The 19,434-nt window shown below is 39.6% G+C and overlaps 1 protein-coding gene across 1 annotated transcript in view; it reads left to right on the top strand.

The window, feature by feature from the left end:
* The window catches only part of SYN2 (synapsin II), a gene marked incomplete at both ends in the record, with an annotated part of 180,097 nt that overhangs the window by 56,915 nt on the left and 103,748 nt on the right, over positions 1-19,434 (top strand). The window contains 3 exons of the mRNA XM_084214216.1: positions 8,864-8,921; positions 11,334-11,425; positions 18,586-18,742. Coding sequence (XP_084070342.1) covers positions 8,864-8,921; positions 11,334-11,425; positions 18,586-18,742 — 307 coding nt within the window. The remainder of the gene's footprint in view (positions 1-8,863; positions 8,922-11,333; positions 11,426-18,585; positions 18,743-19,434) is intronic.

Below are 19,434 nucleotides of genomic sequence, written 5' to 3'. Positions count from 1 at the left end.
CCTTCCCTCGAGGAGGGGAAACTGCACTGGAAGTCCCAGCCAGCTTCCAGATCCACATTTAGAGTCACAGGAGACTCACAAAACCAATGGAAACTCTGGGTATGAGTGAGAAAAAAACCCACCTTGAAATATTCATTAATTCACCTGCAAATAGCAGAGGATCTCACAAAGCATCAGCAATTAGCAGTAATTTAATCCACAGGATGTCAGTGATTAATTTTTATTATGAGTTGTTGCTAATGCTGCATGAAACACACCAAGAGTGTTCTGACTGCTCTGTTAATGCGCTTTTTCTGTTAGATTGAAGCAATTGATGAGTTAGGTTCATGCCTTTGGTGCCTGTCACAGGCAGGCACTGAAACATTCCCAATATTTCCATGTACCTCCTGCTGACCTCTGGGCAGGTCCCTTAGAGCCAGGAAATCCAGGGCTTTGATCATGGATCTGTTTCCCAGTGATTGGAAACCAGTCTTTGCCCAACCCCATCTGCATTTCTTCTTACAGGAGAGGGCAGCAAAAGCCATGAACTCCTTCCCTTCCTACAGCTGTGCAGGTGCCAAACCAAGATGAGCTTTTCTGATTGATCCACTCAAAAAAAAACCCCAAAAAAACCGAAAAAAACCAACCCAAAAAACCCCAAATCAGAGCAGCACAATGTTTTCTTGAGTATAAATATAAAAACATACATTTCAGCTGCATGAAAAAGAAAATTGAAGCATCAAATGTTGTTTTACACTGATTATTTGGGCATTTTGCTCAAGTGGTTCCCATAATGTGATGTTAGTGGCAGTGCATGACTTGCATCTTCCCCCTCTTTCTTTCCTCCCTTTGAGTGGTTCATTCAGAGCCTCAGAGAGGTTTTTAAGATGCAGTTTCTGTGTTAAATTCAGGATTCTCAAAGGTGAAAATTCAAACAGTGTTCATAGTGCGACACGTTGCATATGAAGTGACACCGTGGTCTCTCCAGGCATGAATTATTCAAATTTACCTCAGAGAGTCTCACATCCTCCTCAGAAACACCTGAAACACCTTGGAGAACTCAGTATAAATAGAAAAATTAAAAGGCAGGTCCGTTTCTGATGGAAAACTGGATTGGATTCAGTCTCAGAGGCTCTTTCCCCCCATGCTGGTTTATTTGGCTTTTCAGATGCTGCCAGAAGTGACCTCCTGGCAGAGTAAAGTCCTCAGGTTCACTGGATTTTCTTTACCTCAATAAGAAAAATAAACTTGCATACCTTTTGGTTATCTTCCTGTCTGGTTTGGGTTTTTTTTCCCTGTCCCAAACTCTTCACCAGGGGCTGCACTGTTTTGCCATTTATTCAAGAGGATGTGCCTTCCTCTCTGAATCCTCTGAGGATTGCTCAATAACTGTTTGTGCTCCTTTATCTTGGTTATCAGCAGATGAAAGGGAAAGGATGGGCCACTTAGTTGGTAGGGAAATGCCAAAATTTGCTCCTTTATCTTGGATTATTTGCTGCAGGAGATAAGGAGCTCAGGGCAGAAGGTGCAGTCTGAGGAGCAAGCACCAATAAAAGCTGGATCCAGAGCAGTCATATTTCGTAATTTGGCTGGCAGTGTTTTCCTGTAGAAAAGTTGGAACTTTCTGTTCATCTCATGAGTACAAAATATTTTTATGACCCCAGCCCCTGGGAAAGTGTAGTGGCAGTCCTAATGAGTCTAACAGATTTGGAAAAGGTTAGAATATGTTGCATCACGTATCGGGTCTGAACATTTAAATGAACATTTAAAAATACTCATTTGTCATCCCTCTGTGAAAAAAAAAAAGGAGCTCCCAGAAGTTACATCGTGACCATAAATCTTGCAGAGAAGAAATGGGCTAATGGTAAATATTACATAATGGGAGGTGTGGGATTTTGAGACATTACCAGCAAGGCAGACTGGTGTCTGGGCATGAAAGAGGGCTTGTTTCACCTCGAGTGGGCAGAAAATGAGGCATTTTCAGTTCAGCATGCTGTTTGAAAGACCCAGAAAACTTCAGTTCAACAGAGACATTCAGGAGTAGGAGGCACTTTCTTCTGCATCTCATCTCCACTGAAAGCACTGCTCAGGCACAAACAGAAAAAAAGATTAGAAGAATAAAAAATGGAAAGAATAAAATGGCTCTGTTTAGTTCAAATGATCAGAGTAGAGGGGGTTTGGTACATGCCAAGGGATGGGAGAACTTGTTAAAAAAAAAAAGGATGGCAATGAGTTAGGAGAATAAAAAAGGGATTGAGCTGGAGGTTATGGAAGCCTCTGAAGGTGCCACAAATAAAGTTATTGTGAAAAAACCCCTCCACCTTTCTAGCAAGAGCTGGACAGGGAAATGGAATAATTGCTGCTTAATAAAATTGTGTTCTTTATTCCTAGCTAGGCTAGAATAAAGTAACTATTAGAAAACTTTTAACCACCACTGTTACTGCTACTTAGTAACTACTAAATGACTTTTAAATAAGTTTATTCGAGCTGGATCTCTTTGGGCAGGGAAATCCTCCACTGGGAAGTGTTTACTGTGGTTCTTCAGGAGTGTGGCCATTGCTGGTGAAGGGAGTGGGGAAGGGGATGAGGGTGCAGGCAGGACCCTCATATTTGGGTTTTGAGCAAGTTTTGAACAAAGTTCTTTGCTCCAGGCTGCAGAGGGGAGGGCAGGGAATCCCTGCAGAGGAGGAGCAGTGGTGCCTGCAGCCTTCTCCTGCCCTGCTCAGTGTCAGCTGAGCCCTCCTGTGTGGAGTTTTATCTCCTTCTTTTTTTGCCAGGGATGGGATTAAATGTGTGAAATGGAATTTCTTGTTGGGGCTCAGATGTTTATTAGTTTTAACTCTGTCACAGCCTCACCAACCCTGAGCTCTGCACCACTTCACAAACTAAAAATGGAGCTGTGTCTCTCTCTCTCTCTGCAAGGCCTTTGAAGGATAAACTGTCCAATTAAGAAATGACACTTAAATTATTGTTACTTTTAACCCAATAACCAACCACCTGGACTTTTTTATCCAATGACACAAAACCACCCAAACCCTTGGAGAAGAAGGTGAAGAAGAAGGTGAAGAAGAAGGTGAAGAAGGTGAAGAAGAAGGAGAAGAAGGTGAAGAAGAAGGTGAAGAAGGTGAAGAAGAAGGAGAAGAAGGTGAAGAAGGTGAAGAAGGTGAAGAAGAAGGAGAAGGTGAAGAAGAAGGAGCAGCCTCCACCCTAGAACCCCCATCTTGCTTTCTATCCATTACTGTATTCCAAACCCTCAAACTCTGAGTTTCCCACCCTGTGATCCCACACTTCTGATCAAACTGCACACCCACAGTCCCAGTCCTGTCATTCCATTCTGGAAGCTTCTCCACATCCTCAGGTCAGTGCAGTGTTCTCCTGGGGGCAGTGCCTGGCAGCACAGAGAGTTTGGAATTCTCATTTTCAGGGTGCTCCTCTCCAAATGGGCAGCTCAGGGACACAGAAACCCTGGCAGAATGAGCTGGGCCAGTGCCAGGGGCAGGCCAGCTGGGAGGACTGTGCTGAGATCCACCAGGACAGGAATCCTTGTCCTTGTTCCCAGCAATTCTCTTCCCATCTGTTATGATTGAAAACTCTGGTACAGAAATATTTCATGCATTGATTTCAGGTGCAGAGACACCATGAGGACTCAGACATATTGGCAGGAGCACCTTTTTTGTTGTTGTTGTTTTTTTATGAGCAGTTTATTTTCCCCTTCAAAATGATGGACTGAGAGTGGAGAAGGGCATCAGTCATGTTCTGCCTGCCGTGCTGGGGGAAAATGTAGGAAATAAATCAAATTTCAGCTGGGTTTCTGTGAATTGTCACCTCCTGCTTTGAAGGGCAGTGCCTGTGTCCTTGCCATGGAGAGGACATTTGAGCAGCAAAGCAGGGCTGTGCAGGTGTGAGCCATGGAAGCTTCTGGAACCACCTGTGCTGTCCCAGGGCCAGGGAAGGCACTGCTGTGCAGATTTGCAGCTAATGCAGATTATGATGAATCTGATGGAAGCCAGCCCAGCAGGGAGCACTCCCAGAGCCAAAAGTCACTCAGGGTCACAGTCTGGTGCGCTCTGACATTTCCTTTGTGCTGCTCCTTCTGAGGCAATCTCTGGGTGAGGTCACACCTGGAGAAAACATCACTGCTTGATCTGAAAGAGGGGCTGGGGCAGGTGCCAGGGGTGGAACTGCACCGTGCAGACACAAAAAGGACCTGGTTCAAATCCAGACAGAATCCCAGCAACATTTAGGAACATCAGGGTCAGGTTTTAAGTAGGATTTTTTTTTGTTTTGTTTCATATCAGTCTTTTTTTGCAGAAATGTGGAACAAGTAAATAAAAGAAAGCTTTAAATGACTGTGGTTAATTTCTATTTAAGCAGGATAACCTGATCAGAGGTGAGTTACCCAAAGCTTGGCTGGTGGGGAAGGCAGCACAGCCAATGTTGGCACTGCCAGCTGCAGAGCACGTGGATGCTGACACAGAAATCCCCCCTGGCCTCCGTGGGATGGGGTTTAATTCCCACAGAATGAAAATGCTGGGCAGATCTTATCACACACTGGATTTGTTAACAGCAGCTTGTGGCCTTCCTGCATTTACAGAAGTCTATTTTAATTGAACTAAAGAACAAATTATTTCTAATCCCATTTGAATTTAAGACTGGGCTCAGCTTGAAATCTTCACTTGAAGACAAGATTTTGTTTCAATTCAGCTTTTTCTGGCCTGTCACTGGGACACTTTTAAAGTCCATGGAATTCTGGCTGGGTCTGTGTCCTTTGGCTGTCAGTATCTGTACACGGAGTTCACTGATAATTCCAGTGAAACGGTTATTTGGGAATATTCTGTATATGTGTATATATATACACACACACATATCTATGATATAGACATATAAAATATTTGGGAATATTCCGTATATGTATATAGACACACACATATATATATTATATATACATATAAAATATATGGGAATATTCTGTATATCTAGAGATATACACATATATTATATATATAAAATACTTGGGAATATTCTGTGTATATAGATATACACACACATATACATATTATATATACATATAGAATATTTGGGAATATTCTGTATATCTACAGATACACATATATATTATATATATAAAATATTTGGGAATATTCTGTATATATATAGACACACACACATATGTGATATATACATATAGAATATTTGGGAATATTCTGTATATCTACAGATACACATATATATTATATATATAAAATATTTGGGAATATTCTGTATATGTATAGACACACACACGTATGTGATATATACATATAGAATATTTGGGAATATTCTCTCTACATATACACACATACATATATAATATATTCACATAGAATATTTGGGAATATTCTGTATATATATAGATGATATATAAATATAAAATATTTGGGAATATTCTGTGTATATACATATACACATATATATACACACACATTTATGATATATACATATAAAATATTTGGGAATATTCTGTGTATATATATATACACACATATACATACAATATATACATCTAGAATATTTGGGAATATTCTCTGTGTATATATATACACACACATATATATTATATATGCATATAAAATATCTGGGACTATTCCATGTATATACACATACACACACACATATATGATATATACATCTAGAATATTTGGGAATATTCTGTATATATATATATATATATATATATGATATATACATATAAAATATCTGGGACTATTCCATATATATACATATGCACATACATATATACACACACATATATATGATATGTGTATATAAAATATTTGGGAATATTCTGTATGTATGTATATACACACATATACATACAATATATACATCTAGAATATTTGGGAATATTCTCTGTGTGTGTGTATATATATACACACACACACATATATACTCACACATATATGAACACACACATATATAAAATACATATAGAATATTTGGGAATATTCAGTATATATGCACACACACACACATATATGATATATACATCTAGAATATTTGGGAATATTCTTTATAAATATATTATATATGCACATAAAATATTTTGGGCTATTCTCTTTGTGTGTATATATATGTACACACACACACACACATATATAAAATAAATTTCCAAGGTAGAGTAAATAAAATGAAAACTTGGTTCTGTTTCACAATAACCCCATGCTAACTAATTCTTGGAGTTTGTTCTGAAATCTTCAAGTCCTGAAACCTTCAGTTATTCTTCAGAGATACCTGTGGAGTTTTTAGGGGTTTTTTTGGGTTAAATGTGTAAGATGATGTTCCTTGTTTGGATTTAGATGTTTGCTAGTTTTGTTTATATTAGAGTTTTACAAATTGTGAGTTTTATAGTACCTTAATAAACTGAAAATGGAGCTGAATTTTTATAAGTATTTTTAAGGATAAACTGTTTAATTAAGAAATGACAAATTATTTTTACTTTTAACTAAATAAATAATTGTGCTTTGCATTGTGGTTTTTTTAAATCTAATTACACAACACTACTTAAACTTATGAAGAAGAAGGTGCAGAAGAAGGATTAGTTTTTAAGACTTTTATCTTGATTTATATATATTATTATATTTTAAAACTTTAAGTTTTCCACTGTGTGATATCACACACTTTTATTTACTCCACACACCCACAATCCCAGTTCTAATATTTAATTTTGAAGCTTTCTCCACAGCCTCAGGTCAATGCAGTGTTCTCCTGGGGGTCAGTCAGCACAGGAAATCTGAAATTCCCAGCCAGGGAATTCCAAGAGACACCCAGATAAATTCTTGCAGTCTATGGCCCAGCATTTGGAGAATATCGTGATATATTATACATTTTTCTAAAAGTTGTTGGCTAAAGCTGTTGCAAAATTGATTCTCTTGAAATGATTGAATGTCAGGTTTGTTTTCAAGGCTCAGATTGCTTAACTTCAGTCCCCACTACTCCTGTTTATTTTCAGAGCTGAAGTCATTTATTGAAATGTGAATCATGCCAGAGTTTAGCTCTTTGGAGATTGCCTCATGTTTGGGCAGAAAGGCTGAATTTAGAGTTATAGCATCTCACTAATTAACAGCTAATGAGTATTTTGGTTATCTCACTAACACATCCATGCAGTGGACTGGAGTAAAGAGTGGAAGGATTTCACAATCTTGGGCTCTCTGTGCTTTCCCAGGTCCATTCCCTCTCCCAGAGAGCTGCCAGCTGCTGATTTGTGTTAGGGCAGCTTTTGGGGGAGGTTTAATCTCTGTGTACTTACCACATAAATTTGAAGAAACTGAATATTTAAACTGGTTTTTCAATGTTCAAGAGGCAGCTTCCCATAAACAGATCCAGAACCCCCAAAGCTTCCAAGAGGTGATGCTCACTTTCCTCCTATAGCATTCCAAACCAAATTTGGCAAGATAAACAAGTGATTAATGCTATTTCTGTAAGTTAGGTCTATATTTAACTTCTACTTTTATATGGGCATAAATATTTGGTAACACTAAATGAGTGTGCACCTCCTAGAACAGAACAATGGATTTCAAACTTCATCTTTCCTGTGTATTTATTGCAAGAATAGTTTAAAAAATAATAATACATATGCTTTCTTCTTTGTTTTCTTCTTTCCCACTTGCATGTTTATACAGAATTATTGGTTGGGCAACATTTTACTGTGTGATTTCTGTATAAACACTTCTACCATGCATTATCCATATTCTTAAGAAACATCTTTAAGAAATACCCTTATTCCTTCTGAAATGCTGCCCAAGGCAGTGTTTACATTTGATTATTGAGAAATTTTGTTTATCCACTATTGAAACCAGTGGTGAAATTCTTCTGGATCACAGCAGGAATAAATTATTAATGTATGTATTTCTATTGGGGAGGTAGATTTCATGCAATACAACAGCATTTTGTTAGATGTAATGCCTTAGATGCATTTTGTTAGATGCATTTTGTTTGATGCAATGCACAAAGCTTCTCTTCTTTGACAGGTGAGGTGATGTTCAGGTTTTGAATTGTGCCATAATTTTTTCCTTGCACAAGAAAAAAGCAGGGAAGGCACCCTAAGCTTTGGCTTGAGCAAAGAAAACTCAGAGAGGCTGATCCCAAATTCCTTCAACGAGATCAGTGTCAGAATAATTCCTTTTTATCAACAGATTTATCTTTTTTGTTGAAATCCTCCTTTAGTCCAAAGCAGACACGTTCAGCCTGAGGGATACAAGGGCTGGATCAGTGAATTCAGTTCTGTTCTCTCCCAGCAATCCTGGTGCATGATAATTGCTCCTAAACTCTCCTTCACATTAATTATCTCATACCAAGTCAGCCTAGAGGAAGGAAAACTGATTAGGAGACCAAGCAGACACTCAAATATCTGACAACAGCAGTTCTCTGGCACTTGAAAAGCAATGTAAAGTTTCTGAGCACAGGATTCCCAATAAACCAGTTTTTCTGAATGAAATATGTGGACAGAGATGAAGGTGAGTGGTTGTTAGGAGGTTGTTCACAGGGAAATGAATTTCCACTGCCTCTGCTGACTCTGAGAGCAAGGTTGTAGCTGTTTAACAGGACTCCTTTTATTTTGTTTAACAGCTGTGGAAGGTGTACTTCTGATGTTTCATCATTTCAGTGCATTTTCACTTCAGGGCTGGAAATCCCATCGTGCTTTTTATTACAAAATATTGTGGGATGGGGTGAAGAATACAAGGGTGGCAAAGAAGGGGAATGGTGCATGTGCAGCAGGTGGATTTAATTAGTATATTTGTGTGTTTTCAGGACATTGAAGGCAATACAGGAAGTTTTCTACAGACACTGATTACAGATAAATACATCCTTGATTTTCTCTCCTTTTTTTTTTTCTTTTTTCCTGCAGGGCCAAGGCTTTTCGTGGGAAAAAGGTCCATGGAGAGTATGACATAAAGGTGGAACAGGTAACTGGCTTAGCCTGAATGTTATTTTTATATCTGTGCATGTATAGAAACACTTATATTTAATACATGAATGTAATCCCTCCCTGGGGGGATTTAAAAGCTCTGTGCATGTGGCACTTGGGGACAGGGTTTGGAGGTGGCCTTGGATTAATGAGAATGGAGATTATCTGAGAGGGCTTTTCCAATCTCAGTGATTCCATGGTTCTCTGTGCATTTGTGTACAGAAAAATTCACAATCTTTGTACCCCAAACATCTCACAATTCAGGAAATGAGATGGTTTGGGCTGGAGCAGAGTTAATTTCCCCCCCTGGAGCTGCTGAGTTTCCTATATTCCACTCACAGCTTTGGCTTCAGCTCTTGAATTCTGTTTATCCCAACCCACAGTTTTCCCACTTTTACCCTTCTGCTGGGTACAAAGTTATAAAGTTTTCCCACTTTTACCCTCTGGGTGGGAATGGGTATGGGGCTGAGCTGCCAGCTGGGGTTAAACCACAACAGCCCTTTTTTGGCACCCAAAGGGGGCTCTTCTGAGGGGATTTGGACCATAATTTTCACAGCATGAAAAACATCTTGTATTCAGGAGTTGTTGCTTAGAGACTGTGAAGTTCCCAGACACTCCATGAATTCTGTGTGGCACCTCTGTATCCCTAATTCCCCACTCAGGAATATAAATGTGCTCTGGGTGCAGTGCTAGCTTGTGGGGGATTTAAAAAAAAATCCATAATAAATAGGAATAGGCGTGGAGATATCATTTAGGGTGCACCACAATTCTGGCTATTTTATTTAAGCTGAAACCAGGGATTTAAAGGAGTCTTTTCACTGCTTTGAATCTTGAATTGCTCAGATAGATGCTGCTGTGCAAAGCATCAGTCCTTGAGCTGATTTCTCATTGGATTTTCAAGGAGTGAGGGAAGGTTGTCATTAACTGTGTGTATCCAGCTGAAGTGAATTCTCTGTAATGCCACAGCACCCTCTCCTTGCCCCTCTGAACATCTGATGCCCTTGGCTTGGGAGCGTGGAAAGCTTCGCCAGGGGGCTTCAGGAGTATTGAGGGAGAGGCAGGAAAAGGAAGAAAACTGATTTTTCCATTCCCACCTAGGCCAGGGCAGGCAGCTGACAGCACAGCCCATCTCTTTAACAGGAGCAAAAACTCGGGGTAAAGCTGGAATTCCCTTCCTGTGCTGCTGAAGCTTTCATCAGAGAGAGCCTGCCATTTTCTGAGCCCCACAAACCCTTTTGTCACACACCAGCACACAAACAGCAGCTACTGCAGTGTCCTGCTGCTAACACCATTTATTGCAGCAGTGCTTATTCCATTTCCACTCTGCCTTTACATACAACACCTTCCATCACACACTAAGCTTTTAAAGTGGTTTATTAATTGGAGGAACCCTCCCAGCCTGGGAGTGGATTCAGTCTGGCATTTGCAGTGCCTACACAGCGATCTCATCTCATCCTCTCCCCATTTGCTCTGTGCTTGCAATAAGCTTGGGAATGCTGTCCCAGGCATCCCAGGAGGTGTGAGGGTGTCTGGGTTGGATGAAGCCAAGCCCTGAGTGCAGCAGGGGGAGGAAGAGCTCAGCCCTCCCTCCCCTGAGCTGCAGGGTGTGAAACGCTCCCGGCTCTGCCCCAGGAAGACTCGCAGTAATTCCATTTTTCAGGGGCAGGCTAACGAGGATTGTGACACTCTCTATTCTGTGCTGCTGCCTGGGACAGCAAAGACACTTTTATTTATCCACCAGGAGACAGCTGGCTGCATTTCAATTCTTCTGCTGGGTGATGTTATTGTGAAGTGCCTTGAGAGTCTAAGCTGGTGAAAGGCTGGGGATAAATGTAAAACATCCTGTCCTTTCCTTTCAAATCCCTGCAGATTCAGAGGATGGGAGCAGCTCCCTTTAAATTCCACATTTCCAGGGTGAGAAGACTTTTGAAAAAGTTTAGCTTTAATTGGGAATTTTGTGAGACAATTGCTCGTTAGCACCAGGTCTTTTTTAAAAAGAGTAATTGCACATAAAGGAAATCAAAAGGGTGAGCAGTGTGAGACAGCAAATTCTATAAGAAAATGTTATCTTAATTCTGCTTTTCTTCAAAGCTTTATGTCAATGTTGAGCCTGTATTAATCTCTTTGATAACATTGTGCAAAGCAAAAATATAATCCCTACATTTCTGTGCATCCACTTGCTGCTGCCCCACAATCCATGTCCACAACATTTTTTTTTTTTACCTTTTGCTCTCTTTGGATTAAAACCTTTTGAAAAGTGATGTGTCACACTTGACAAATACTGCTGGATCATTTTATTTCAAATGTAGATTGTCAGCTCTTCAGGCCCCTAATGCTGAAAATAAGGGAGTTGGAAAAGAAAGGTAAAATAAATAAACCAGACTGACTAACAGGGGTCTTTTTTTCATAGGCAGAATTTTCAGAAATCAACTTGATAGCCCATGCTGATGGCAATTATGCAGTTGATATCCAAGTCATTCGAAATGGCACAAAAGTTGTCAGGTAAGCAAAAACTCAGTGGAATATCAGCAAAAAGCAAGAGATGGCATCATGTGGGGGTGGGAAAGGTGCTGAGTGCTTTGCTTGTGTTGGTGGATTTTGAGTGATGCCCTTCAGGGAGAGTAGAAAATAAAATATCTGATTTGTGGCAACCTTTCTGAGACAGGGAGGGCACATCTTGACATTTTAATCGTGGGGAAAACGGATTTATTAAGGGAAGGAAGTCCAGAATAAAGAATACATGGCTGGGAGTTGGGGTTATTGATTTGGGTTTTATGTTTGCTACAGAAGGACCCAAATTTGGTGATTTTGTGCCTGCCAGACTTTCCCAGAAGAGCAGAATTTATTTCCAACATGGAATATTTTCTGTTGAAACAGACCAAGTCATGGCACCCCTCTCAGGGCAGTTCCTGGAATATTTCAGCCTGTTTGAAACATTTTGGTTTTAAACACCTCACATTTCCCAAGAGCTGTTTTGTCTAAAAAGGATGATGCCAAGGAAGGCAGGGTAAATTTAACTTTGGGTTTTTTTCAGTGAGAACATCAACAGCCTCATAAATGTGAGGGGAGAAAACAGCAAAGCAAAAAACTGAGGAAGTATTAGAAAATTTATACCAGCAAAATTATTATATTGGCAAAATTATTATCAGAACTATATGCAATATTATGTTTAAATTGGGAGAATTGCTCCTATTTTGGCTGGTGCATTTCTGTGTAAGTGAAGTGTAGCAGTTGTTTGGCTGAAAAATTGAATTTAAAGGCAGAGCCACATGAGCATGTCCTGGATCTTCATGGGTTACATAATATATCTCCAAATAAAAGATTTGAATATTACTCATTCATGTAAACAAACAACAAAACAAATTAATAAAAAACCAGGAAAAATATTAAAAATAAGTTTATGCTTCAAAATTCCAACTCTTTACTCTCTGGCATGTTTTAAAAATATTGCAGTTTAATACAAAAACAATGATCTTGTGCCAAACCCACAAGATTATTTCCTCAGAAGAGTTAGAGATTTGATTTTTCTTAGGGTTGGTGGAATTTTTTACCCGATGATGGAAGTTTTGGAGCCAAGAAATCTTGATCACTGCTCCCTGGTGGCTTTTCTGTACTATTCCAAAAAGTGTTTTAAAAAGTATCAAGGCCAAGTTACCATCAAAACATGTCAGGAGAAAAGGAGGGCTGGGAACCTCCAGAAAATAACATCTCCAAAGACTTTCAGGTCATGAGAAACCTTGGTAAAAGTGCTGCTGTTCTTAGGGAAAAAAGGAGCTTTGTGTTATCAGATAGCTGAGAATGAGATGACAATATTAGAGTTTTATCTGTGATTTGTTTGCCCAAATGGAACTCCCTGAAGCTGATGATTCTGCCTCAAATCTGGCGTGAGACACCTGGAGATGTGGCTTGTGGAGGTGCAGACATGATGGGAGAGAATTCTCTGTTTCTGTGATATTTGGAGATATTTGTCATCAATAATAACAAATTATTAGGCCCAAAGTGACCTTGTATCACAGACTTATGAGCAAAATTATTAGTTAGAAAAATCATAGAAATTTCAATGACTAAATCTGGCTGTTTTGGTTTAGTTTAGGAGGAAAAAAAAATTTAACAGGCACTAAATTGTTTGTTTTTGTGAATGAAAATCATACCATGCAAAATTATATTTTCTGCAGCATAATGCTGAGATTTTTAGATCTTGATGCTTGAGCCACTATTAAAATTTTCCTCCTGGCCTCCTTCTGGATGCAGTCACTCCATCCAGCACTAATACAGAACTAGAACAATTATGGGAATGTATCATATTCCTTTGAGGAGCTTTTGCAAAGCAAACTGTATTTCTTTATTTTTAATTTTTAAAAAGTACATCCCCTCCATTCCCCAATTCTTTCATTAAATTGGTCTTTGAGAGGACACTTTCTGTTCTTTTATTTGAAACCACAGAGCTGTCTGGGATGTGTTATCCTCCTTATTTTAATAAATAAAAGTTGCCTCTTTCTTTCACTGAGGAGTCTGCAATTTTAATGAGGGCATGTGGGAATTGGAAAAACAGAAACTTCTACAGACACTGAAGAGTTTGACCTAAAACCTTAGAAAAAGCTTAAATTAATATAGAAATAAAATACACAAAATTTAACCAAAAATAAATCATAAACTTATGTTTCTATAATTACAAGAAAAAATATACCTCAAGTAAGTAAAGCACTATATTAATGAAATGAAAATTTTATTAAACTGTATTAGTAAAAGTGAAGATTTTATGATGTAAGGGTGTGGATGTATAGAATATGCTAAAAGTTTAAAAATTATAATAGAAACATATATATATATATATATAAAACCTATTAAAGAAAAATATCCACAGTACAACAAAATTAAATAAAAAATAATAAGTGAGAAAAACAAAATAAACCTTATCGCAACTATCTATTAAGTTAAAAAGTTATATATTACCTTATAACACAAAACTTGAAACCTCACAGCCTCTAAAACTAAAATATTTATTTGAGCAATAAATCATTCTTAACCCAAAACCAGCCCCATCCCTTCATTAATAACAGTGATAAAGGCATCATTAATCCTCTAAGTATTGTATTCATTCTGGGCCAGTAAATTGGATTTCCATGTTCCAAACTCTTGAAACTTTGATCACAACATCTCAGGGCTGTGCTGTAGATATTTTTCAGGCAAGGATTTCTTTACAGGTTTTGCTCATTGATATTCAGTGCCATTTTGACAACTCTTGACAGCAAATCCCTAATATTGCTTTAGCCAAATCCTGCAAGCTTGTGGTTTTTATTTATTTTTACAGTGGCAGTGGTAAAACCCTGGCACAGGGTGCCCAGAGCAGCTGTGGCTGCCCCTGGATCCCTGGCAGTGCCCAAGGCCAGGCTGGACAGGGCTGGGAAGATGTCCACTAGATGTCTTTCACTAGAAAAGAAAATGAGCTTGAAAAGCTCTCTTCCAACCCAAACACTTCTGTGATTTGAAATTTGAGAATCCAGCTAATCTACTTGGACTGCTGCATCCAAGCTGGGATCTCAGAACTGCTAAAGCAATTTTAACGTGGATTTTAATTGTATTGCTGTTTTTATTCTACCAGGCTGAGAATTCCAAATAATTTTGTAACCTTCAGAGTGTCTCACTCCAGTAAACAGCTTGTATTTATTCAAGGAATGTAAATAATTTCACCAATTTACCATGCTAATTTAATTTACCCCGCAGTTATACCTCTTTTAGGAAGTTGAAATCTTCGAGCTAGTCCGGGCTTTCTTCCCCTATAAAATTGGAATGCAAAAAAGACTCTTTCAACCATCAAATTTAGTAATGAATTGCCCCTGTTCTGGAGGCTCCCTCCTGTTGGTTTGTGTTCTCTATTTTCCATAACCTTCTCCAGGAACATAATGTCAGGGTTGGAGTAAGGCAAAGATGGTGTCAGATTGTTGGCAAAGCTGCAGGGTGATAGGCAGGGAACCACAGGGAGCAGCAGGGGAAATGCTGGTCAGATGCCAGAGAGAAAAGGGGGAAATGCAGCTGGAAGTCAAAAAAATTCATTTTGACAAGTCTCTTGATCAAAAGTTCAGTTGTGATTCTCTCTGTTGTGGTCTGATTCCATTTGTCAGCAATGTGGTTGCTTCATCCCTTACAGTCCTTAAAACAGCCTGACAATAATTGTGGGGAAAAAAAATATAAATTGTTCCCCAAAAGCCCAAGTTTGTGGCAGAGGCCTTTGCCTGCTTTAGTTTAGCTTGTCACTGCTCAGAAACTGGAGACTAAGGACATACCTAGAGGTTATAGATCTGATTTACCTGTCATCAGGAAAACAACCTGAAATCCATGATAATTTCTCTCTTCTCTTAGTAGAACCCCAATAATATTGAGGAGATGCTAAACAGATTAAGGGTGTTGCAGATTTTCATGAAGCCATCATGGCTCTTTCCACCTTTTATCATTTCCTTTTGGTTTAGTATTTTCCTTGAAGCCACAATGGCTCTTTCTTATGTTTATCATTTCCCTTTGATTTAGTGTTTTCCATGGAGCCATCATGGCTCTTTCCATTTTTTCCCTTTGGTTTGAGTGTTTCCTATGAAGCCATCATGGCTCTTTCCATATTTTCACTTTTGTTTGAGTATGTTTCATGAAGGCACCATGGCTCTTTCCACCTTTTATCATTTCCCTTTGGTTTGAATGTTTTTCATGAAGCCATCTTGGCTCTTCCCATCTTTTATCATTTCCCTTTGGTTTGAGTGTTTTTCATGGAGCCACCATGGCTCTATCCATCTTTTGTCATTTCCCTTTGGTTGAGCATTTTCCTTGGAGCCAAAATGGCTCTTTCTAATTTTTATCATTTCCCTTTGATTTAGTATTTTTCATGAAGCCATCATGGCTCTTTCCATATTTCCACTTGTGAGTGTGTTTCATGAGGCCACCATGGCTCTTTCCACCTTTTATCATTTCCCTTTGCTTTGAATGTTTTTCATGAAGCCATCATGTTTATTTCCTTCTTTTACCATTACCCTTTGATTTAGTTTTTTTCCTTTGAGCCTATCATGGCTCTTTCCACCTTTTATTATTTCCCTTTGGTCTGAGTTTTTTTCAGGGAGCCACCATGGCTCTTTCCACCTTTTATCATTTCCCTTTGGTTTGAGTGTTTTTCATGAAACCCTCATGGCTCTTTCCATAGCTCTTTCATGGAAGACACTTGATTTCAGTGTCATCCATGAAAACAGCATGACTCTTTCCATTTTTTCCCTTTGGTTTGAGTCTTTTTCATGGGCCCATCATGGCTCATTCCATATTTTACTTTGGTTTGAGCCTTTTCCTTGAAGCCACCATGGCTCTTTCCACCTTTTATCATTTCCCTTTGGTTTGAGTATTTTTCACAAAGACATCATGGCTTTTCCCATCTTTTCACTTTGGCTTGAGTGTTTTCCTTGAAGCCACCATGGCTCTTTCCACCTTTTATCCTTTCCCTTTCGTTTGAGTGTTTTCCATGAAACCATCATGGCTCATTCCATATTTTGCTTTGGTTTGAGCGTTTTCCTTGAAGCCATCATGGCTCTTTCCACCTTTTATCATTTCCCTTTAGTATGAGTGTTTTTCACAAAGACATCATGGCTTTTCCCATCTTTTCCCTTTGGTTTGAGTGTTTTCCATGAAGCCATCATGGCTCTTTCCATGGCTCTTTCATGGAAGACACTTGATTTGAGTGTTTTCCTTGAAGCCATCATGGCTCTCTCCATTTTTTCCCTTTGGTTTGAGTGTTTCCTATGAAGCCATCATGGCTCTTTCCATATTTTCACTTTTGTTTGAGTATGTTTCATGAAGGCACCATGACTCTTTCCACCTTTTATCATTTCCCTTTGGTTTGAATGTTTTTCATGAAGCCATCATGGCTCTTCCAATCTTTTATCATTTCCCTTTGGTTTGAGCCTTTTTCATGGACCCATCATGGCTCATTCCATATTTTACTTTGGTTTGAGCGTTTTCCTTGAAGCCACCATGGCTCTTTCCACCTTTTATCACTTCCCTTTGGTTTGAGTGTTTTTCACAAATACATCATGGCTTTTCCCATCTTTTCACTTTGGTTTGAGTGTTTTCCTTGAAGCCACCATGGCTCTTTCCACCTTTTATCATTTCCCTTTGGTTTGAGGGTTTTTCATGAAACCATCATGGCTCTTTCCATGGCTCTTTCATGGAAGACACTTGATTTCAGTGTCATCCATGAAAACAGCATGACTCTTTCCATTTTTTCCCTTGCTTTAAGTCTTTTTCATGGACCCATCATGGCTCGTTCCATATTTTACTTTGGTTTGAGTCTTTTCCTTGAAGCCACCATGGCTCTTTCTGTCTTTTATAATTTCCCGTTGGTTTGAGTATTTTTCACAAAGACATCATGGTTTTTCGCATCTTTTCACTTTGGCTTGAGTGTTCTCCTTGAAGCCACCATGGCTCTTTCCACCTTTTATCATTTCCCTTTGGTTTGAGGGTTTTCCATGAAGCCATCATGGCTCTCTCCATTTTTTCCCTTTGGTTTGAGTCTTTTTCATGGACCCATCATGGCTCATTCCATATTTTACTTTGATTTGAGCGTTTTCCTTGAAGCCACCATGGCTCTTTCCACCTTTTACCATTTCCCTTTGGTTTGAGTGTTTTTCACAAAGACATCATGGCTTTTCCCATCTTTTCACTTTGGCTTGAGTGTTTTCCTTGAAGCCACCATGGCTCTTTCCACCTTTTATCCTTTCCCTTTGGTTTGAGTGTCTTCCATGAAAACAGCATGGCTCTTTCCATTTTTTCCCTTGCTTTGAGTCTTTTTCATGGGCCCATCATGGCTCATTCCATATTTTACTTTGGTTTGAGTCTTTTCCTTGAAGCCACCATGGCTCTTTCCACCTTTTATCATTTTCCTTTGGTTTGAGTGTTTTTCACAAAGACATCATGGCTTTTCCCATCTTTTCCCTTTGGTTTGAGTGTTTTCCATGAAACCACCATGGCTCTTTCCACCTTTTATCCTTTCCGTTTGGTTTGAGTGTTTTCCATGAAGCCATCATGGCTCTTTCCATGGCTCTTTCATGGAAGACACTTGATTTGAGTGTTTTCCTTGAAGCCATCATGGCTCTCTCCATATTTTCACTTTTGTTTGAGTATGTTTCATGAAGGCACCACAGCTCCTTCCACCTTTTATCATTTCCCTTTGGTTTGAATGTTTTTCATGAAGCCATCTTGGCTCTTCCAATCTTTTATCATTTCCCTTTGGTTTGAGCCTTTTTCATGGACCCATCATGGCTCATTCCATATTTTACTTTGATTTGAGCGTTTTCCTTGAAGCCACCATGGCTCTTTCCACCTTTTATCACTTCCCTTTGGTTTGAGTGTTTTTCACAAAGATATCATGGCTTTTCCCACCTTTTCACTTTGGTTTGAGTGTTTTCCATGAAGCCACCATGGCTCTTTCCACCTTTTATCCTTCCCCTTTGGTTTGAATGTTTTCCTTGAAGCCACCATGGCTCTCTCTACCTTTTGTCATTCCCTATTGGCTTGCGTGTTCTTCCAGCCCTTCCCCGCTCCCCCACCAGCCATTTTTTCCCTCTGCACCTTTACCTGCAGAAGGAGAACCAGATTTCTGGTGGATTACCACAACAATGGATGTTTTTTGGCAGGTCATTCCGGCCCGACTTCGTGCTGGTGCGGCAGCACTCCTACAGCATGGCGGAGAACGAGGATTTCCGCAACCTGATCATCGGCCTGCAGTACGCCGGCGTGCCCAGCGTCAACTCCCTCGAGTCCATCTACAACTTCTGTGACAAGCCCTGGGTGGTGAGTTCTGCTGCTGCCTTTGGGGGCCCCCAGAGCAGAGGTTGGGAGAATAAAGAGGGGATTTCTGAAAGCCTTCAGCAGGCCCAGCTGGGGCAGCCACAGCCTCCAGAGGCTGCGCCCAAGGTGGGCGATGGGCACGAGTTTGTCACACCGTGATGGGTTTGGGCATTCACAGAGCAGGGGTGAATGCTCCAATTCCAGCTGCAGGGAATGAGGTCATTCACCCCCAGTTTGCTCCTCTCAACTTATTTTCTTTGTACTTCTTGGGCCCTGAGGCAGTGAGGTGTCCTTGAGCCCCAGGCCCAGAGAGGAATTGCTGTGTCTGACCAAAACCTGAAGACAGTAACCAGCACTCTGTATGGAGTTTTAAAGTTCTACCCTAATGCAGTACAGGATTTGCAAAACATAAAAGCTAAATCCTAAGCTGGATTTAAAAACATAAAAGCTAAATCACTGCCCCTGGAAATTACCTGGGCCTGGCATTTCAGCTGCTGCAATGCAAGTTTCACTCCCTTTCATTAGCGTTGGTTATCAAACTTCCCTCGCTGAGCAGTGAAACAAGTGGAAGGATTAAAAACCAAACTAAGATATTTCAATTTTTTTTTTTTTCCAAAGAGCCAGTGTGGGGGCAGAGAGCAAAAATCTTTGTAGTACAAGCAGAGAAATAAGTGAGGCATCCAACGGAATGCCTC

Source organism: Fringilla coelebs, assembly GCF_963513975.1.
Source record: "Fringilla coelebs genome assembly, chromosome: 13".
NCBI lineage: Eukaryota > Metazoa > Chordata > Aves > Passeriformes > Fringillidae > Fringilla > Fringilla coelebs.
Note: the sequence above shows the minus strand (reverse complement) of the source record. Positions and strands in the feature narration are given on the sequence as shown.